At 44.9% G+C, this 23114-nt stretch overlaps 1 protein-coding gene across 3 annotated transcripts in view; it reads left to right on the plus strand.

The window, feature by feature from the left end:
- LOC126187475 (protein slit) overlaps positions 1-23114 on the plus strand; it is a 793364-nt gene that overhangs the window by 260649 nt on the left and 509601 nt on the right. For all 3 annotated transcript variants that reach the window (XM_049928576.1, XM_049928578.1, XM_049928577.1), the window contains exon 3: positions 15842-15913. In XM_049928576.1, coding sequence (XP_049784533.1) covers positions 15842-15913 — 72 coding nt within the window. The remainder of the gene's footprint in view (positions 1-15841; positions 15914-23114) is intronic.

Here is a 23114-nt window from a genome sequence, read left to right on the forward strand (position 1 = left end):
ACGGACAAGCGTGGTGTACGCAGTCTCTTTAGTAGACCTGTTGCACTTTCTAAGTGTTCTGCCAATGAATCACAGTCTTTGGTTTGCTCTACCCACAATATTATCTATGTGATCGTTCCAATTTAGGTTATTTGTAATTGTAATCCCTAAATATTTAGTATGTATGACTGTCCCCCCTTGCCGGCCGCGGTGGTCTTGCGGTTCTAGGCGCGCAGTCCGGAACCGCGCGACTGCTACGGTCGCAGGTTCGAATCCTGCCTCGGGCATGGATGTGTGTGATGTCCTTAGGTCAGTTAGATTTAAGTAGTTCTAAGTTCTAGGGGACTGATGACCACAGCTGTTAAGTCCCATGGTGCTCAGAGCCATTTGAACCATTTTTTTGTCCCCCCTTAGGATGGCTCACGCACGTGTTAATAGGTATTGCGACAGATTAAAGTATGGTTACTGAGTCCAGTTATGAAAATGGTGACTATTCGAAGTTAGCGTACGTTGTCACATGGCGGGGTAAACGCAGAAAATAAAGTGAGAGGAATGATTGTATTTGCTATAACACTGAAAGCGCACTTATAGTGAGTAAACGGCGAAAATATTACTTCATAAATATTTCGTGCTTTCCTTCTAACGTAGGGACCACAGACGGACCAAACTTTTAAGTTAATGTCAAACAAGGAAACATAACTACCTCGACCTCATATTTTAAGAAGAAACAAAAACAAAAAATTTGGAAAATTCAGCCCCTGCAAACGGTCCCGCGCGAAAATTGGGGCCATAGCTCTGGTAGTAAACAGTTATGATCCTCTGACAGTCCAGCTTTTAGACTTTCGCTCCCGCCTTTTGTTTGTCACTCGCTCCGCCCCACTGCAGCCGCTTAATGCCCGAACGCGAAGTACAGGACAGCGCAGAGAGTAAGATGTTCGTGACGTAGGTAACATGCTTTGCTCATTGTGTTAAACTGCTCGGATTCTAACCTGTAACTGATGCCAGAGATCTTTTTGCTTTGAACATTTTTATGTTGCGATTCACAGATGTAGCGTAAATCAAAAAAATTTTACTGGAGTGTCACTACAAATGTAACATAGCACTACATAATTATTAACATCGTTGTTCTGCGTTATTTTCGCTGGAGTTTAAAGCTGGACCTTTTAAAATGAAATGAATCTGAAGGAGATGCAGTAGTCTTCAACGTGATTGGCATGATTAAATTATAAATGGAAAATCGTTAACTTCATTTCGTAATTGTTCTTCAGTTACAAAGGTTTATTAATTTTGTTTTTGAGACCTATGTATAGCTATAAAGTACCCATACGAGAATAAGATTAAAAAATATTGAACGTATTTTTGCGTTAAGTTGACATATTACGTTCCCTCATTCATACTTACTATTTTTCTTGTAGAATAACATGACTGTTCTCGAACAAGATTTCAAAACAGTTGGGCAGAAGTGTCACAACTTCTCCCCTCCACTCCTCGTCCCTTCTTCCCTCGCTTTTAATATCTGGCCGTCATTCCTCTTTACAGTACTTCGCACTAGGGCATTAGGCGGATGAAGTAGAGGGTGGGGGGAGGGGGGAGGGGGGGAAACGAGTGACAAACAGACAATGCGCGCGAATTTTAAGATCTGTACTTTCATTAACGTCGATATGCAGCAGGATTTTTGGAATATATTGTGCCAAACGTTATGAGTTACCTCAAAGAGAACAGTGTGCTGACAAACAGTCAACACGGATTTAACAGATTTCAGATTGATTCCGGTTTATAGATTTCCAGAAGCCTTTTGACACTGTACCACACAAGCGACTTGCAGTGAAATTGCCTGCTTATGGAATACCGTCTCAGTTATGTGGCTGAATTCGTGATTTCCTGTCAGAGAAGTCATAGTTCGTAGTAACTGATGGATAGTCATCGAGTAAAACAGAAGTGATTTCTGGCATCCCGCAAGGTAGTGTTATAGGCCCCCTGCTGTTCGTTGTCTATGTAAACGATTTAGGAATGTGTCTGAGCAGCCGTCTTAGGTTGTTTACAGATAGCCGTCTTGGGTTGTTTACATGCTATTGTTTATCGTCTAGTAAAGTCATCTGAAAATCAAAACAAATTGCAAAATAGTTCAAAATGGCTCTGAACACTATGGGACTTAACAGCTATGGTCATCAGTCCCCTAGAACTTAGAACTACTTAAACCTAACTAACCTAAGGACATCACACACATCCATGCCCGAAGCAGGATCGACCGTAGCGGTCGCGCGGTTCCACACTGAAGCGCCTAGAACCGCTCGGCCACTACGGCCGGCCTGCAAAACAGTTTAGGAAAAATATTTGTGGTGCGATAATTGGCAGTCGACCCTAAACAATTGAAAAGTGTGAGGTCATCCACATGAGTTCTAAAAGGAATCCGTTAAACTTCTGTTACACAATAAATCAGTCAAATCTAAAGACCGTAAATTCAAATAAATATCTAGGAGTTACAATTACGAACAACTTAAATTGGAAAGAACACACAGAGAATGTTGTAGGGAAGGCGAATGAAAGACTGCGTTTTATGGGCACAACACTTAGATGCAACAGATCAACTAAAGAGAATGTTTACGCTTGTCCATCCTGTTTTAGAATGCTGGTGCGCGGTGTGGGATCCTTACCAGATACTATTAACGGAGTACATCCAGAAAGTTCAAAGAAGAGCAGCACGTTTTGTATTATCGAGAAATAGGGAGAGAGTACAGGATTTAGGGAGAACATCACTAAAACAAAAGCGTTTTTCTTTGCGGCGGGACCTTCTCACGAAATTTCAGTCACAAACTTTCTCCCCCGAATGCGAAAATATTTTGTTGACACCGACGTACATAGGGAGAAACGATCATCACAATAAAAATAAAATGAAGTGAGAGCTCGAATTGAAAGACGTAAGTGTCATAGGACCGTTGCTATTCACAATATACATAAATGACCTGGTGGATGACATCAGAAGTTCACTGAGGCTTTTTGCAGATGATGCTGTGGTGTATAGAGAGGCTGTAACAATGGAAAATTGTACTGAAATGCAGGAGGATCTGCAGCGAATTGACGCATGGTGCAGGGAATGGCAATTGAATCTCAATGTAAACAAGTGTATTGTGCTGCGAATACACAGAAAGATAGATCCTTTATCATTTAGCTACAAAATAGCAGGTCAGCAACTGGAAGCAGTTAATACCATAAATTATCTGGGAGTACGCGTTAGGCGTGATTTAAAATGGAATGATCATATAATGTTGATCGTCGGTAAAGCAGATGCCAGACTGAGATTCATTGGAAGAATCCCAAGGAAATGCAATCCGAAAACAAAAGAAGTAGGTTACAGTACGCTTGTTCGCCCACTGCTTGAATACTGCTCAGCAGTGTGGGATCCGTACCAGATAGGGTTGATAGAAGATATAGAGAAGATCCAACGGAGAGCAGCGCGCTTCGTTACAGGATCATTTAGTAATCGCGAAAGCGTTACGGAGATGATAAACTCCAGTGGAAGACTCTGCAGGAGAGACGCTCAGTAGCTCGATACGGGCTTTTGTCAAAGTTTCGAGAACATACCTTCACCGAAGAGTCAAGCAGTATATTGCTCCCTCCTACGTATATCTCGCGAAGAGACCATGAGGATAAAATCAGAGAGATTAGAGCCCACACAGAGGCATACCGACAATCCTTCTTTCCACGAACAATACGAGAGTGGAATAGAAGGGAGAACCGATAGAGGTACTCAAGGTACCCTCCGCCACACACCGTCAGGTGGCTTGCGGAGTATGGATGTAGATGTGTTCGTTTTTTCCGCGCGCTTTTCGAAATTGGAATCATAGAGATCTTTTGTGAAGGTGGTCCGATGAGCTCTCTGCCAGGTGCTTAAGTGTGTTTTTCGGAGTATCTATATAGCTGTATATTTAGATGTAGACGTAAGTGCACACTGTCAGGATTATGGTCCAAATTTTCGCGGGGGTCGATTGTGGGTGTTCTCTTTCCTCTTTAAGATATGAGGTCTTGTTGGTGCCGGCTCCTTATTAGACTGTAATTTTGTCTTGTACATCCACATATTCTATACTCACTAAACCGCTGTGCAGTACACGGTAGAGGGTGGTTCCTTCTGAGCACAGGATGGATATCTACTTCAACGCCTCTTCCCGCACTGTAAGAAGTCTAGATTCCTATGAGAGCAATACTAAACGGGTTGTAGTAATGCGTAGATTCCTCACTTAATGCTGGATCTTGAAACTTCGTAAGCAGACATTCACGGGTTAATTTGCAACTATCTTCAAGAATCTGCCAGTTCAGTTTCTTCAGCATATCTGTGACGCAGTACCATGAGCTCCGTGACCATTCGTCCTGCCATTCCTCGCATACGATCGTATTCCCCGTTAGTCGTATTTGGTTCGTAGCCCATAAAGTTGAGCGTTATTCTAGGGTGGATCACGTGAGTACACTACCAACGATTCGAAATCTTCCACCTGGTTTACCTACCAGTGACCTACGAGATCATTACGTTTCATATCCCTCAAAATTCTTACAACTACAGGAGGCCGACTAAAATGTGGAAACACGGAAAAAGCAACAAATAACCTTGTTCAGTGCGATATAGGAAAACCGTTGGCAATCAAAACAGCCAACAGTCTTCGCAGAATGGATAAATACAAGTCCTGTATGATTTTCAAGGTAATCTTATATCATTCTTCCTGCAAAACAGTGGTAACGGTGTTGGAGGTGGATAGCGATCACGGTCTCTTCTCTCCAAACTAGACAGCAAAGGCTCAATAACAACGAGATCTGGTGGCCATGGTGGTCATGGCAGATGGGACAATTCATTCTTAGGCTCAGAAAAATCAGTTCTGGACAATTCGAGCTGTGTGAACAGGGACCCTGCCGTCATGGGACAGAGCATCACGGCTGCAAAACTAACGTTGGACCATGAGATGGACATAACGAACCAAAATAATCGCATAATCCTTGCCAGTAATGCGACTTTGCAGAGTAACCATGGTGCACACAGAATACTACGATACGGCTGCCCACATCATCATCTTGTGTTGGTGCTGATAGGTTTCGAGCCGCGCGGGGTAGCCGCGTGGTCTCAGGCGCCTTGCACGGTTCGCGCGGCTCTCCGCGGCGGAGGTTCGAGTCCTCCCTCGGGCAGGGGTGTGTGTGCTGTCCCTGTTATTGTTGTTGTTGTGGTCTTCAGTCCTGAGACTGGTTTGATGCAGCTCTCCATGCTACTCTATCTTGTGCAAGCTTCTTCATCTCCCAGTACCTACTGCAACCTACATCATTCTGAATTTACTTAGTGTATTCATCTCTTGGTCTCCCCCTACGATTTTTACCCTCCACGCTGCCCTCCAATACTAAATTGGTGATCCCTTGATGCCTCAGAACATGTCCTACCAACCGATCCCTTCTTCTGGTCAAGTTGTGCCACAAACTCCTCTTCTCCCCAATCCTATTCAGTACCTCCTCATTTGTTATGTGATCTACCCATCTAATCTTCAGCATTCTTCTGTAGCACCACATTTCGAAAGCTTCTATTCTCTTCTTGTCTAAACTATTTATCGTCCATGTTTCACTTCCATACATGGCTACACTCCATACATATACTTTCAGAAACGACTTCCTGACGCTTAAATCTATACTCGATGTTAACAAATTTCTCTTCTTCAGAAACGCTTTCTTTGCCATTGCCAGTCTACATTTTATATCCTTTCTTCTTCGACCATCATCAGTTATTTTGCTCCCCAAATAGCAAAACTCCTTTACTACTTTAAGTGTCTCATTTCCTAATCTAATACCCTCAACATCACCCGACTTAATTCGACTACATTCCATTATCCTCGTTTTGCTTTTGTTGATGTTCATCTTATATCCTCCCTTCAAGACACTGTCCATTCCGTTCAACTGCTCTTCCAAGTCCTTTGCTGTCTCTGACAGAATTACAATGTCATCGGCGAACTTCAACGTTTTTATTTCTTCTCCATGGATTTTAATACCTACTCCGAATTTTTCTTTTGTTTCCTTTACTGCTTGCTCAATATACAGATTGAATAACATCGGGGAGAGGATACAACCCTGTCTTACTCCCTTCCCAACCACTGCTTTCCTTTCATGTCCCTCGACTCTTATAACTGCCATCTGGTTTCTGTACAAATTGTAAATAGCCTTTCGCTCCCTGTATTTTACCCCTGCCACCTTTAGAATTTGAAAGAGAGTATTCCAGTCAACATTGTCAAAAGCTTTCTCTAAGTCTACAAATGCTAGAAACGTAGGTTTGCCTTTCCTTAATCTTTCTTCTAAGATAAGTCGTAAGGTCAGTATTGCCTCACGTGTTCCAGTATTTCTACGGAATCCAAACTGATCTTCCCCGACGTCGGCTTCTACTAGTTTTTCCATTCGTCTGTGAAGAATCCGTGTTAGTATTTTGCAGCTGTGGCTTATTAAACTGATTGTTCGGTAATTTTCACATCTGTCAACACCTGCTTTCTTTGGGATTGGAATTATTGTGCTGTCCCTAGCGTAAGTTAAAGTTAGATTAAGTAGTGTGTAAGCTTAGGGACCTTTGACTTCAGCAGTTTGGTCCCATAGAACTTCCAAATTTCCAAAATAGGTTTCGCGAGCGCGACATTCATTTCTGCAACGACTTTTGCAATTTTTCGTCAGAATGGTGTTCATTGACAGGTCGCCACGATCACTCAACACACACTTTTGTTCGCGTTGTGACTTGGTGGATGATGCAAGTGGTGTAGATTTCAGAAAAACGAAACATTTCGGCACCTTGGCTACGGAGACACCCACCATAAGAGCACCAACAATTTTCCCACCTTCGAATGCACTCAGTTCCAACGTAATGCACTCACATCTACACAGAACGCAGTTCTGACCGCAGCTGAAACTTGCAACGTATTGAGGACATTGCACAGATACCGCTCGTGGTCAAATACAACCTGCAGGCTTCGTCAGCATTCACATTTCTGGTTAACCATGGACTTCTCGCAGTGTTTCCATATTTTTGGCCACCCCTCCCCCCCCTCCTTCTCCTGTAGGTATTGATTCATTGATATTGTAGCTTTCTTCGTTTTATGCACTATTTTCCGTTCTAAACGTTGAAAGCAAGTTTCTATGCTTACACCATTTTGAACTCTTACTAAGATCTGACTGAATGTTAGTGCAGCTTTCCTGGATAGTACTGAAGACTGCGAGAAGTCCTCAAGGACATTAATATACAATAGGAACATCAAGGACCTCAACAAACTTCCTTGGGAACACATTACGTTGCATCCCTGGAGCTACTTATATTGAAAACATTGCATAATAGTGACGTTACAGAAACTTGTTTCCACACATCTTTCCCCGCAAAGTAAGGGTCCCTTTCGGTGTAACAGCGATCATGCTCTAGCATCCTCCGCCATCTGTTCCCGCGCCGAATCACGGCGTAATGCTGAGTCAGCCTCTCGCGCGCCCCGCGCTGGAATACGTAAATATTGGAGGAGACGGACCGTGTTTATTGACATTCCCGGCCCACTGTAGCTCGTAAATAGCGGACTCTTTCGCCTAAGTCGGACGCCTGCTCTCCATCCACGAAAACAAAGTGGCCGCGCAGTTCTTGTTATAAAACCCGGGAATAGCGGCACCTCCTGTATTCATAAATCGCTTCTCCAGCGGCTCTGGGAAACAAACACTGCTTCCAAATGCACCTTGGACTCCGCCCCGCCGAGACCGCCTTAGCGAGTCACCGTTCTCTTATAGTCTCTTCCTGTACGACGTATTCTCCCTGCGTTGCACAGTAAAAGATATTTATAGATTCTCCCGTCACTTTTTGCTAGAACCACTTTTTTTAAATGTTTTTGTACTAGCAATATATTTTTTTTAAATTTCAAACCGGTTTTCGGCTTATCGGGCCATTGTCAGGAAACAAGTGACTGACGTTCACGAGAGACACTAGTACGTTGGAAACCAAACAGCAGAAGCAAAGATACTACAACACTTTAATTAGGCGAGAAATTTAGACTCGAACGCTCATGACTCGTGTAGTGCACCAAATACGTTAAACTACAATTTGCAAGATGGATAGTATCAAACACAGCACATAACGAAAACATACAATATTAAAATATAGTCTGTAAATTGTGAGAATGTAATACTAAAGGTTGTAATGATAAACAAAGTACGACGTATTGTGGTGTAATTCTTTGAAGATGAATGTGGTCATTGGGCAGCATGCCGGGGAGTGTGTGTATCTTTTTGACTGGATCATGTAGAGCTTAAGAAGGTGAATGTTCCCAGCTGTAACTGATTATTTAGAACCGCGTGGGGGTTTTGTCCTAAATGCTAATTTATATGAAGGGTCTCCAGTAAGCTAATTCTCTACCAGTTCTGTGTTGCCTTCGTATCTATGACCTTCCGTTAGAACATGTTCAGCAAAAGTGGAGTCTGACTTCTGTAATTTGCATCTACGTTCCGTTCCAGTCAGTCTAGGTGCTACGGCCCTATCTGACTGACCTGTAGGCAGTTTGTTACAGTCAGTGCAAATGATTTTATAAACACCGGTAATAGTGAATAGATCAGTTTACTATTTTTTTTTCACTGACGTTGAATAAGATATGAGCTGTAGTGCCCCTTACATGACGTTTTATAGAAGTTGCTAGATTTTGAGAGTTATGGCTAATTAGTTGAATAAAATTCCTAAATAAAAAATAGTATACTTCTTGAATTTAGTTACGGCTTCTACTGCAGAGAGAGCGTATGGCTAATTAGTTGAATAAAATTCCTAAATAAAAAATAGTATACTTCTTGAATTTAGTTACGGCTTCTACTGCAGAGAGAGCGTAAATGTAGTTCATTTTTCAACCTATACTGCCAGTTATTTGTAATGTTGTTAAACACTAATAAAATCTTTAATTGTATTTTCAAAAAAAAAAAAAAATGGCTCTGAGCACTATGGGACTTAACATCTGAGGTCATCAGTCCCGCCGGCCGGGGTGGCCGAGCGGTTCTAGGCGCTTCAGTCTGGAATCGCGCGACCGCTATGGCCGCAGGTTCGAATCCTTCCTCGGGCATGGATGTGTGTGATGTCTTAGGTTAGTTATGTTTAAGTAATTCTAAGTTCTACGAGACTGATGACCTCAGAAGGTAAGTCCCATAGTGTTCAGAGCCATTTTAATCATCACTCCCCTAGAACTTAGAACTACTTAAACCTAACTAACCTAAGGACATCACACACATCCATGCTCGAGGCAGGATTCGAACCTGCAACCGTAATGGTCGCGCGGTACCAGACATAAGCGCCTAGAACCGCTCGGTCACAAGGACCGGCTAGTATTTTCAACGCGAGTAGACAAGTAGTGGAGTAACAAAAGAAATTATGATATTTCCAATATTAGCAGAAACAAGAAATTTTGCCTATACTGACCACATACATGGCTTCCATGTCAGGTGTCTTAAATGTGTGTGTTTTGTGTGTGTGTGTGTGTCAGATTATATCACAAAGTCTCAAACAACAGCATCCATTTCAAAGGTGGTAAAAAAGGGAGAAGTGCAGCTACTCTCAATTTCGGTTGAAACTTTTATAAACAATAATTATTTTTACTTAAAATGAAATCAAGTTCATTGACTTCAATAGACTGAATGAAAATTGAATTCAAGCCAAAATGGTCATTGTTGGCTTAACGGAGCGCTTGGTCACGAATGACCGTATATATAGTTAACGTTCATACAAAATGAGTTACTTTGTAAAAGAAGTTAATCGGACTTGGAATTAAGAAGCAGGTCCGACTTTGTAGTACTAAAGTAGCTAGCTATAGAACCCTTAAGGCGCTTGATCGATGCATCATCAAACAAGTCACTCCCAACTTAATTTAAACGAGCCCGAAATCACTTGCATTAGGAGAGGTCATTTTACAAAATGGAACAAATATTTTATGTAACACTCCGCTTATTATTACAAATGTCTGAGCTAGTACTCTTATATCCGTTTCATCGCGATACCCGGAAAAGAAGAAGAAAATAATCTAACGTCGCGTATTTCGTAGATGGAGTAATTACAACTTTGTAGACTTTGCTTTTTCATAAGTACAAACAAAAGAGATAGTTCGTTACCGTTCAGTAGTCGCCGTAATCCCACAAACATTTTAACTGAGCTAATATTAAGAATTTTTCTGTGACCGTACACAAGCAGGACTATCACTTGACATTATTATTGTTATCACGTCTCCTAAAAACTATTCTGCCAAGCGCAAGGGTTCACCTTTGCGTTATGTGTGTGTGTGTGTGTGTGTGTGTTGACTGGTGAATGGAAGAGAGGGACCAGAGGCGTGGACGCTGACTCTTGTAGACGTGATCGTGCATGACGGAGCACATACCTCGAGGTATGACATTGCTCTCAATGTTAGCCCGTTACGTTGTAAGTCGGTTGAAACGGAGAGTGAGTGGTGATACGTATCTAACGGTCTAGTTTTTTGGTCCGGAGTTTCATACCTCTATTCCGCAATTTCCTAGCACTGAGCGCAATTTTACAACCTTGTTAGTCTCACCTGCAGCTGTTACGTTCGTCGTTCTGTTTCATACATCAGATGGCGCTGTTACGGTGCTAATACGACCTTCTCTAACGACTGCTACCACCTTTAAACTTTCTCTGGCCGCAAGCCTGGATCTACGGTGCCCCGCTGCAGGGCCATACGAGAAACACCTGGACTTGGTAGACCACAAGGCATGCAGGAATTGTACAGCAAACGTTTAGGGGAATTATGTGATATTGTCCATTCACCTGCTGAACATTTTGTCAAAATTTCATGTGATTTTACGTATCGCAGAAGACAAGAGTTCCGTCTGTAATTGTGAAATGTTTCTTCTGCATCTTCTTCACGTTACGTTTTGGGCAGATGATTACGCATTACGTTTCCTGTCTGTTCCTTGTTTCTTGGTCTGCCAGCGTTCCATTTCATTTTGTTTAAACGGTCTCTAAGGATTCATGCTCTGTCGGTGTTCGTACCAGATTACGCTACTTTCCTCCAACTTCCTACATAACGCCCTTTTCTGTTTCAACATCCTGATTGTGTGTGCCCTTACGTCTTTTAATTCTTCTCCAAAAGTACCTCTCTCTTTGCCTCCTATTCAAAATCAATGACTCACTTCGAAACTGCAGTTGCGGAATATCGGCCTCCTTATAAAACGGCGAACGGACCATTGTCGTGTTTTTTTTTTTCTTATACTTTTGTAAATTACTTCACGTATCAATTTAAATCTGTTCGCTTTGTTTCGCATGACATAGTATTAATTCTACAAAATACTTTATGCAACTGAATTGTCTTTAGCTAGCACTACTGTGAACGTTATGTTGTGGAACAAAGCGAGCTGGTAAGACACTGGACTCGTATTCGGGGAGACGGCGTCTCAATTTCTTGTCTGACCTCCCAGATTCAGGTTTTCCATAATTTCCCTAAATCGCCTAAGACGTGGTTTTACGTATGGTTTACAGACCAGTTTTGATTGCAATTTCAAGGAAGTTTTCTTGGGAATTAATGGTTTCTTTTCCATTATTGGAGATAATTACTATGTGATCAACCAAGGCCAAATATTGCAAATAATTTTTATTTACATGTAGCTTCCCAATACGTATTCCTCTAACTTACTTCTCCCAGATGCAGATTATGTTTTCCAATACTACATTGAGTAATAGTGGGACAATCTGTCCTCTTGTCGGACGAAGGCTTAGACATTTCACCTGAGAATTTATATTGTGATATGAAGTAATTTAATGCTTGTTCGATGAGGTCTTTTGTTTTTCGTCTAGTATGAACTCTTCTAACATGCTGAAGAACACATGTCTGTGTTAATCTCATTCATCGTATCGATGTTTTTCGAAAGCGTACAACCGTGTTTTTAACCGATTTAAATAATTAAACACCGCACCAATTTTTTTTTTATCACTCATATCTCTACATGTTTCAGGAATTTATCTCCATTTCCATTTCCATTAGTACTGAAAAGTCCGCCGCTCGTGGTCTCGCGGTAGCGTTCTCGCTTCCCGAGCACGGGGTCCCGGGTTCGATTCCCGGCGGGGTCAGGGATTTTCACCTGCCTCGAGATGACTGGGTGTTTGTGTTGTCCTCATCATTTCATCATCATCCAGGAAAGTGGCGAAATTGGACTGAGCAAAGACTGGGTAATTGTACGGGCGCTGATAACCACGCAGTTGAGCGCCCCACAAACCAAACATCATCATCATCATCATCATAGTACTGAAAGTGATGTTTTCCATTTACAGTAGTACTGAATGTGATGTTTGTCTCTGTTGTTCTGCTTCTCTTGTGATGTGCTTTCATTTTTATGGTTGTACTTGAATCGTAAACTCGGAAGTCGCAAATCATTTAGACGCTAATGTTAGCAAGTAGTGTGTCTTGTTCACCTACTTACGCGTATTGTGCCTCCTTTATTACACAGAAATTCACACTCGAGAAAACCATCACTCACACTGTTTGTTTAAATAAAATCTGAACATGATACAGAGATATATGAATTTTAAAATAAAAAAGTTTTTTTTTTACTCAAATGACGCGTTTCGGAATTTATCCATCATCAGATTACCAGGAGCGATTCCTGCTCGTAGATATGGCTTTCCAAGCAGTATGTGAAACATTCGCAGAGTAAAATTTAAAATGCCTTATTTATGTGCCGCAAATAGCTCCTGGATATCTGATGATGGATATATTCCGAAACGCGTCATGTGAACAATAAAGTCATTGGTCCATCATATTTCGGGCTTGTAGCCGGATCACGTTGACATCTTGGCACGATATTTCGGCTAACAAACATGCAGCCATCTTCAGGTGAGTACGAGACTGAAGATTACTGGTGCGCGTCGTTTTACATATACCGAAAATTGGCGCGGCGGCGCCTGCGCAGTGGAGAAGGCTAATACCGCGCCCCCTTAGCCTAGTAGTAGTAGTAGTAGGAATAAGAAAATTGGAAAGACGCCCTCGGGCCTCGAAACCTAATACCGTTGGGGTCGAAAAAGTAAGAAAATACACTAACGGAAAATAGAATCTGAAAACGAAGAATGAGATGAGATGTGCCATATAAACGGAAGCTGGTAATTGTGTTTCTACATCTGAAAGATGATGTCTGTTCAAATTTCGCGCCAGTCGCATAAGAGTGGCGCTAATAGGGCCTCTATTAGGATGCAAATCAGGTTTTCTCTAAACACACGCTATAACGGTCGTGAGCGTTGGTTACCTTCGAAATTGGACGTGGTGAGTCGATACTACTTCAGAATGCCTTTAAGGCGATCAAGACGCCATTATCAACACTTCACTGAGTTTGAACGAGGTCGTGTAATAAAGCTACGAGAAACTGGATGTTCCTTCTTCGATACTCCAGAAAGACTTGGCAGGAATGTAGCCACTGTACGTGACTGCTGACGGCGGTGTTCATGAGAATGTACGTTCACGAGAAGACTGGGCTCCTGACGACCACATGCTACTACCGAGATTGAAGACAATCGTGTTTGGCATACGGCTCTGGTGCATCATAGCTGCATCTGCAGCAGCAATCTGAGCAGCAGTTGGCCCACAACAAAATGTTACAAATCGGTTACTTCAAGGACAGCTCAGAGACAGGTGCCCTGTAACGTGCATTCCACTGATTCGACACCACTGCCTTTTCCGACTTCAGTGACGTCAAGTGACAGCTCATTGGAGGGCCGGGTGGAGGTCTATTGTGTGTTTTCTATCTATCTATCTATGTATCTATCTATCTATCTATCCATCCTTCCACCCGCTCTGAGTGCAAATTTATAAGTAAGTCATGTGATTCGATCTGTTCGCTGCCATTCATGAACAGCATTCCATGAGTAGTATTCCAACAGGATAACGTTCACCCACATACCGTTACTCCAACCCAACATACATTGTCGACGTGTGCCCTTGGTCTGTTCGATGATCAGACCTGTCTCCATTACGTGGGACACCATCGGACGGCAACTCCAGCGCCATTCACAAACAGCATTAATCGCCCCTGTATGCTCGACCAACTGCAACAAGTATAGAACTCCTCCCAACAAACTGACTTCCGTCACCTGTACAACACAATGAATGCACGTTTGCATGTTTGCATTTAACATTTTGGCCGTTTCACCGGTTATTTATGTACCAGCTTTTCACATTTGCAGTTGCTTATCTCGTGCATGTTATAAATTGTCACCTTGCAATGTTAATCACTTAAATATGTTGACTAGACAAATCTACCACCGAAATTTCATTACGCTATACTAGATACACTACTGGCCATTAAAATTGCTACACCACAAAGATGACGTGCTATAGACGCGAAATTTAACCAACAGCAAGAAGATGCTGAGATTTGCAAATGATTAGCTTTTCAGAGCATTCACACAAGGTTGGCGCCAGTGGCGACACTTACAACGTGCTGACATGAGGAAAGTTTCCAAAAGATTTCTCATACACAAACAGCAGTTGACCGGCGTTGCCTGGTGAAACGTTGTTGTGATTTCTCGTGTAAGAAGGAGAAATGCGTACCATCTCGTTTCTGAATTTGATAAAGGTCGGATTGTAACCTATTGTGATGGTGGTTTATCGTATCGCCACATTGCTGCTCGCGTTGGTCGAGATCCAATGACTGTTTGCAGAATATGGCCTCGTATCACTAGCAGTCGAGATGACAGGCATCTTATATACATGGCTGTAACGGATCGTGCAGCCACTTCTCGATCCCTGAGTCAACAGATGGGGACGTTTGCAAGACAACGACCATCTGCAAGAACAGTTCGACGACGTTTGCAGCAGCGAGGACTAAACTCGGAGACCATGGCTGCGTTTACCCTTGACGCTGCATCACAGACAGGAGCGCCTGCGATAGTGTACTCATCGACGAACCTGGGTGCACGAATGGCAAAACGTTATTTTTTGGGATGAATCGAGGTTTTGTTTTCAGCATCATGATGGTCGCATACGCGTTTGGCGACATCGCCGTGAACGCACATTGGAAGGGTGTATTCGTCATCGCCATACTGGCGTATCACCCGGCTTGATGGAATGGGGTGCCATTCGTTACACGTTTCGGTCACCTCTTGTTCGCATTGACGGCACATTGAACAGTGGACGTTACCTTTCAGATGTGTTACGACCCGTGGCTCTACCCTTCATTCGATCCCTGCGAAACCCAACATTTCAGCAGGATAATGCACGACCGCATATTGCAGGTCCAGTACGGGCCTTTGTGGATACAGAAAATGTTCGACTGCTGCCCTGGCCGCACATTCTCCAGATCTCTCACCAATTGAAAACGTCTGGTCAATGGTGGCCGAGAAACTGACTCGTCACAATACTCTTGATGAACAGTGGTATCGTGCTGAAGCTGCATGGGCAGCTGTACCTGTACATGCCATCCGAGCTCTGTTTGAGTCAATGCCCAGGCGTATCAAGGCCGTTATTACTGCCAGAGGTGGTTGTTCTGGGTACTGATTTCTCAGGATCTATGCACCCAAATTGGGTGAAAATGTAACCATATGTCAGTTCTAGTATAATATATTTCTCCAATGAATACCCATTAATCATCCGCATTTCTTCTTGGTGTAGCAATTTTAATGGGCAGTGGTGTATTTGTTGGTGTTGCGATTTTTTCCGTCAGTGCAGTTCCCTTTTCTTTAGTGTTCGAAACCTTGATGAGCTCATGCTGCATCCTGTGACAGCTGTGTAACGAACTTGGTCCGTAGCTGCAGCGCCGCTTATTACGCAGCTGGCCGCGTGGGCGTGCCCCGCTGACAGCTGCCGCTCTCTTCTCTCCACTGTGCCTGTCTGACGCGGCGCGTTTCTGTTTCTTGTTGCAGGCGGCTGAACAACAACCGACTGCGGCACATACCGGACATGCTCTTCGGGAACATGCCCAACCTGCTGCGCCTGTGAGTACCATCCGTCTTGCTCCGCGGGCGACACCTCGCGGCGCGGCCAGAGCGGCTCGTGAATTATGCATGAGGCAGCTCCGCGCCGGAGATATGTCCCTGCGCACTTACTTAACGCGCCGCTCATCTGTTCCGCATAACGCTAATTACAGGCGCGCGGCCTCTGCAAATGGACACTCACCTGTTATTTCTCTCTCGGCGTGAAATCGAGAAATTAAGAACCGGTGTACCCTCGAGTTTCTTTAATTACTGCAGTAGCGACCGCTTCTGCGATGTGTGATGAATCCTCTTAAAGATGTCGCAAGGGCGCAATCGCGTCGGAAGGAAGTCATATTAATTTTACAGATAAATCTCTGTTTCGCATTTGCAGCAGGCACATAGTGCCACATAATATTTATGTAATTAACGTCAGTAGTTACCTGCACCTAGCAGATTAAAGAAAGGATTTTTTTTTCCTGTTACAGAAAGCTTCCTACCTGCTAGTAAAACGTAACGCACAGTGCACTAGCTTTTTTTCTCATTACTCTTATTTAATCCTCCACGCCCCGTATGGAAGGTGGGGGAGGGGGGGGTGCTGTCGGTGGTACAATGCTCCGCTCTTCAGCCAAGAGGAGCATTCGTGAAGATATAACAAAGATGATAGAAAAATATGAGGAGTGTTTCCATGTTAAATAGATTAATGATGGGCAGCTGAAAGGACGAAAAATCTGTAGCCTACAGTTTATTCTGTGATGTTCTTCTACGAGAAAACGCTGGAGCACTGCACTTTCATTTAACATCTGAACAACTTGCAGTGGTGAGAAGTACTGTGGAAGGAGAGAATATGGTCCTTGGAAGTTGAAGGCTGTAGGTAAGGAGATGGGTGGGGGTGGGGGCGGGGGGCGGCTCTTAGGTGTGCGAACTAAGGAAATGATACATGGGAGGTAAAGCGGATAGTGGGAATACAAACTGTGGAAGGCCAGACGGTGAGTAGGAGTAATGATGTGTGGAGAAGGCAGTCTACATCTACATCTACGTGATTACTCTGGCAGAGGGTTCAATGAACCACCTTCATGCTGTCTCTCTACTGTTTCACTCTCGAACGGCACGCGGGAAAAACGAGCAATTAAATTTTTCCGTGCGAGCCCTGATTTCTCTTATTTTATCGTGATGATCATTTCACCCTATGTATGTGGGTGCTAACAGTATGTTTTCGCAATCGGAGGAGAAAACTGGTGATTGAAATTTCATGAGAAGATCCCGTCGCAACGAAAAACGCCTTTGTTTTAATGATTGCCACTCCAATTCATGTATAATGTCTGTGACACTCTCCCCCCCTATTTTGTAAAGCTTTTTGCAATAATCTTAAAGCGAAACTCATTCTTATTACAGTTTTTTCCGAAATTAACACACTGTAACGAATATAAGGGTCGGTGGCAAAACGTAGTCTCACAGTAAACGCGGATTTAACCCCTTAAGTTACACAGTGGGTTACAGGAAATGAAACTTCCCACTGTAAAGATATACTGGCATTTACAAACACAGTGAATTTTAGTAATAAATGTCTGCGATCACTTTCCCTAGCACAACTGGACGCAGCTTGCTTACCTAACGTCTTTAGATGTGACGTAGCATTTGTCCGGCTCGATTTCTTCTTCTTCGGTCGCGAGCTCTAACGCTTGTACCATAAATCGTGCGCAATGATGTGAAAAGTAGGTAGGTTTAGATGCTAAGCGTAATAAGAACCGTAAAATATTAGTATGCGAACTAATTCTGTTTTCTTTCATTAATTGCAAAATTAGTAAAACGATTTCTAGAGCCAGTATATTGTTATATTCATAACAAGACTCTCCGTCATTAACCATTAGCTCCTGAGGACCACGAAAGTCACCAAAATGATTCACACGATCTTAGAATCAACATGAGGTCTCACGAATATGTTTTCCGAGGCTACTTTGCGCCCAGCATTGTAGGTAAATTCCCACTGCCGCTCCCTGCTCCAGTACGATATGGCTCTTGTCTGTGTGGTATCGATAGTAACGTTGCCACATAGTTTCTCAAGTTGGCACTACGACAGCGCCCTCTAACCGGTGCTGTCGAGGTCTACGAGGTCCGAGACTGCTTCAGCCCATTTCATCACGTGCAGCCAGCCAGGACACTTCGCTTTAACTTCGCACCACCTTGCAAGTTACGTATTCTTATTGCTTGAGTAAAGGGGATTTAAATTCATACAGCAGTACCGACGTGTTTTGCCTTTTTCTGATCCAACCCACGCGCCGCCTTCCAGGCGGGACACAAAAGTCTGCCCGGCCGTTCTCACGCTATATGAACATGTGCCGCGTCTTTAGATGAGTCTGCCTGTGATCCTACCTACTCGCTAGGCTCCCGTAAGAAATTCTTCCTATACTATGCGTTAGAACATAGTTACAAAATGTAATAAACGTGGGCAGGGATGTGGCGTAAACGCCACAGACCGTCAGTACGAGTGCACGATCTTAAAGCTTTATACGTGGTTTCAGTTCAGGAGGGCGATAGTGGGCGCCTGTCTCGTAATTCCACTAACAAGCACAGCAGTTCACTCCTCAGGTACACTATTGGCCATTAACCTATGCCTTTGCATCACAGTTGTCCAGACCATTTAGTTAAAGAGCAGCGTGTAATCTCTGTCTCAGTCACCAGTGGGTCAAGTCATAGCCCTAGTAATTTAAAACCTACGGATAGTGACGACCATTATTTAGTTTTAACATAGCTTGTTAAAGTCTTCAATATATCTAATATTTCTAAAGTAGTCTACAGGGCTATTACAAGTGATTGAAACGATTTCATAAATTCACTGTAGCTCCATTCATTGACATATGGACAAGACACACTACAGATATGTAGAAAAATTCATAAAGTTTTGTTCGGCTGAAGCCGCACTTCAGGTTTCTGCCGCCAGAGCGCTCGAGAGCGCAGTGAGACAAAATGGCGACAGGAGCCGAGAAAGCGTATGTCGTGCTTGAAATGCACTCACATCAGTCAGTCATAACAGTCCAACGACACTTCAGGACGAAGTTCAACAAAGATCCACCAACTGCTAACTCCATTCGGCGATGGTATGCGCAGTTTAAAGCTTCTGGATGCCTCTGTAAGGGGAAATCAACGGGTCGGCCTGCAGTGAGCGCCGAGTGTGGGAGGAACTTGATTATCGGCTTGATGTCTGCCGAATCACTAAAGGGGCACGTATTGAACATTTGTGAATGCCTAAAAAAACTTTTTGAGTTTTTGTATGTGTGTGCAAAGCATTGTGAAAATATCTCAAATAATAAAGTTATTGTAGAGCTGTGAAATTGCTTCAATCATTTGTAATAACCCCGTCCACCGCTCGTGGTTTCGCGGTAGCGTTCTCGCTTCCCGAGCACGGGGTCCCGGGTTCGATCCCCGGCGGGGTCAGGGATTTTCACCTGCCTCGAGATGACTGGGTGTTTGTGTTGTCCTCATCATTTCATCATCATCCAGGAAAGTGGCGAAATTGGACTGAGCAAAGATTGGGTAATTGTACGGGCGCTGATAACCACGCAGTTGAGCGCCCCACAAACCAAACATCATCATCATCATTTGTAATAACCCTGTAGTCTCGTGATTTTCTAACACGGGTACGATTTTGCGGTGGTCTAAATTACTAGTAATTGTGCTTAACTCCCTCTCCACTACATGGTGGAAACTGTAGTCTGGGAGATTGATACAAGAAAGGAATTTCCAGATGCGCCATTTCCAATGGAAATGGCGCATCTGAAACTTCCTACTGTCTCCCTTACGGTGTCCCGATCCTGGGACAATTGCCGTTCGCGGGGGAGCGCTCCACCGACTAAGTTACCAAAGCGCAACTAACAATCCACCCTCACATTTTTCCTTCCACCAGTGCCTCCTCTTCTACCTTCCAAACCCACGCAAGTTCTCATGCGTACCTCGCATCTTGTCAAAGTCGCAACGTCGTCGCATGGCACACGGAAGAGCACAGCCGCGAGAACTGATAGTGCCACTTTATTGGACACGTACCGCGACTGCAGACCTTGCAGCGTTCGGGGAAGAGGACGCTGAAGTCACACTCCCAGAGTAGCCGCCTAGGTGGGGAGGAAATAAATGAAACGCGCCCCCTTGAGTGTCTGCAGCAGACAGCATGACGGATGCGGCTTCTAACTGGAAACTGCACGTAGGTCAGCTTACAGCGGCTACAGGATGAAGATATCATCGAGACAGAGAGCGAGCCGTACAGCGTGCTGGTCTCTTTGGCGCGGGCTGCCACTGGCTCCGGCTCATGAATATCCTCTCCGAGAGCGGCGAGATATCGCTCCCAACACGGAACGTGGCAGTATTCTCGCGGCGCTGCCACTGGGGCGCTACGTCGCTTTCCTTGCGAAGGCAACACGTGGAAAGGCCAGTTAACAGTGCCCGCGGCACTGGGTATTCTGTGTGGGGCTTTGAGCGCAACACGTGCCATCTTATTTCCTCCGCAGACATCAAGATGCACCTGTTACTCCGAATCTCCAGAGGTAAACATTTGTGGCAAGCGTCTGCCCAAACTTACATAAGACTGGCTTCTTAGGCCCATGTATGGTGGAATGAAATTTTCCGTAAGTAACCTGTTCTGCCGTGGTGGGGTTTGTCCATGGTTCATTCAGCGGAAAGATATTTCGAATAAGTTCCTGACTCACGCAATTACAGTTGGTGGTGACTTCAATGTGCCATCGGTGTGTTGCATGACTGAAGTCTGCGGTAGGCTAAAACAACGTCCAAAGTGGTGCACGCTCCAGTCACATTAATATGATCACCGCCTATGTTCGATGTCAACGTGCAATAGCACGGTAGGTGGCATCACTAGACGTGGAGAGTACACTCCTGGAAATGGAAAAAAGAACACATTGACACCGGTGTGTCAGACCCACCATACTTGCTCCGGACACTGCGAGAGGGCTGTACAAGCAATGATCACACGCATGGCACAGCGGACACACCAGGAACCGCGGTGTTGGCCGTCGAATGGCGTTAGCTGCGCAGCATTTGTGCACCGCCGCCGTCCGTGTCAGCCAGTTTGCCGTGGCATACGGAGCTCCATCGCAGTCTTTAACACTGGTAGCATGCCGCGACAGCGTGGACGTGAACCGTATGTGCAGTTGACGGACTTTGAGCGAGGGCGTATAGTGGGCATGCGGGAGGCCGGGTGGACGTACCGCCGAATTGCTCAACACGTGGGGCGTGAGGTCTCCACAGTACATCGATGTTGTCGCCAGTGGTCGGCGGAAGGTGCACGTGCCCGTCGATCTGGGACCGGACCGCAGCGACGCACGGATGCACGCCAAGACCGTAGGATCCTACGCAGTGCCGTAGGGGACCGCACCGCCACTTCCCAGCAAATTAGGGACACTGTTGCTCCTGGGGTATCGGCGAGGACCATTCGCAACCGTCTCCATGAAGCTGGGCTACGGTCCCGCACACCGTTAGGCCGTCTTCCGCTCACGCCCCAACATCGTGCAGCCCGCCTCCAGTGGTGTCGCGACAGGCGTGAATGGAGGGACGAATGGAGACGTGTCGTCTTCAGCGATGAGAGTCGCTTCTGCCTTGGTGCCAATGATGGTCGTATGCGTGTTTGGCGCCGTGCAGGTGAGCTCCACAATCAGGACTGCATACGACCGAGGCACACAGGGCCAACACCCGGCATCATGGTGTGGGGAGCGATCTCCTACACTGGCCGTACACCACTGGTGATCGTCGAGGGGACACTGAATAGTGCACGGTACATCCAAACCGTCATCGAACCCATCGTTCTACCATCCTAGACCGGCAAGGGAACTTGCTGTTACAACAGGACACTGCACGTCCGCATGTATCCCGTGCCACCCAACGTGCTCTAGAAGGTGTAAGTCAACTACCCTGGCCAGCAAGATCTCCGGATCTGTCCCCCATTGAGCATGTTTGGGACTGGATGAAGCGTCGTCTCACGCGGTCTGCACGTCCAGCACAAACGCTGGTCCAACTGAGGCGCCAGGTGGAAATGGCATGGCAAGCCGTTCCACAGGACTACATCCAGCATCTCTACGATCGTCTCCATGGGAGAATAGCAGCCTGCATTGCTGCGAAAGGTGGATATACACTGTACTAGTGCCGACATTGTGCTTGCTCTGTTGCCTGTGTCTATGTGCCTGTGGTTCTGTCAGTGTGATCATGTGATGTATCTGACCCCAGGAATGTGTCAATAAAGTTTCCCCTTCCTGGGACAATGAATTCACCGTGTTCTTATTTCAATTTCCAGGAGTGTATATATAGACTGTGTCGAGGGGACGCGGAAAACAACGTAGACGTTGTGAGTAATGCGGAAACGGAGCGATTTATCGGACGTCCAAAATGGAATGATCATCGGCTTACGGGCCATGTGTGGCAGCATTTCCGAAACGGCTAAGTTTATAAACTGTTCGCATTCCGCCGACGTTAACGTATATCAAGCACGAAAAATGACGCTATCCAAAACCTGCTCAGAGACAACTGTGCTGCACCAAGGGCCATAGATAACACGGGTGAACGACGGCTGCGGGGATGTTTACGTGCAACTGTTGAGCAACTTGTAAGATGGCTATAATTTCGCACCTTACAAGAACTCAGAATGGTTCAAATGGCTCTGAGCACTATGGGACTTAACATCTGAGGTCATCAGTCCCCTAGAACTAAGAACTACTTAAACCTGACTTAACCTAAAGACATCACACACATCCATGCCCAAGGCAGGATTCGAACCTGCGACCGTAGCGGTCGCGCGGTTCCAGACTGTCGCGCCTAGAACCGCTCGGCCACTCCGGCCGGCACAAGAACTCATTCACATACTTTGCCGTTATCTACGAACACAATTAGGTATCATGTGGTAAGTTGTACATCGTATATATGAATATATAAAGGAGACTGACATTGTCACTTACTAAAATATAGACTTTCACGGCCGGAAATATCATGTCCATTATAATTATCCGGGCTGTTATGCCGTGGTCGGTTGATGAATCCTGTGTCGATTCCCAAAGTTTCGTCTCCGACTGCGGGAGACATCTTCAAGGGGGTCCGTAGCTCAATGGGAGGTCCAACACACCCACTGGCTCGCTACTGACTGCCGCTAAATTCCGTGTCCGGGCGCTCCCACGCCGCGGCGTGACGTCACGTGTTTTGAAAACGTCAGTGCAATTGGCCGCTGTCCGTCGCC

This window comes from Schistocerca cancellata, chromosome 5, assembly GCF_023864275.1.
Source record: "Schistocerca cancellata isolate TAMUIC-IGC-003103 chromosome 5, iqSchCanc2.1, whole genome shotgun sequence".
Taxonomy (NCBI): domain Eukaryota; kingdom Metazoa; phylum Arthropoda; class Insecta; order Orthoptera; family Acrididae; genus Schistocerca; species Schistocerca cancellata.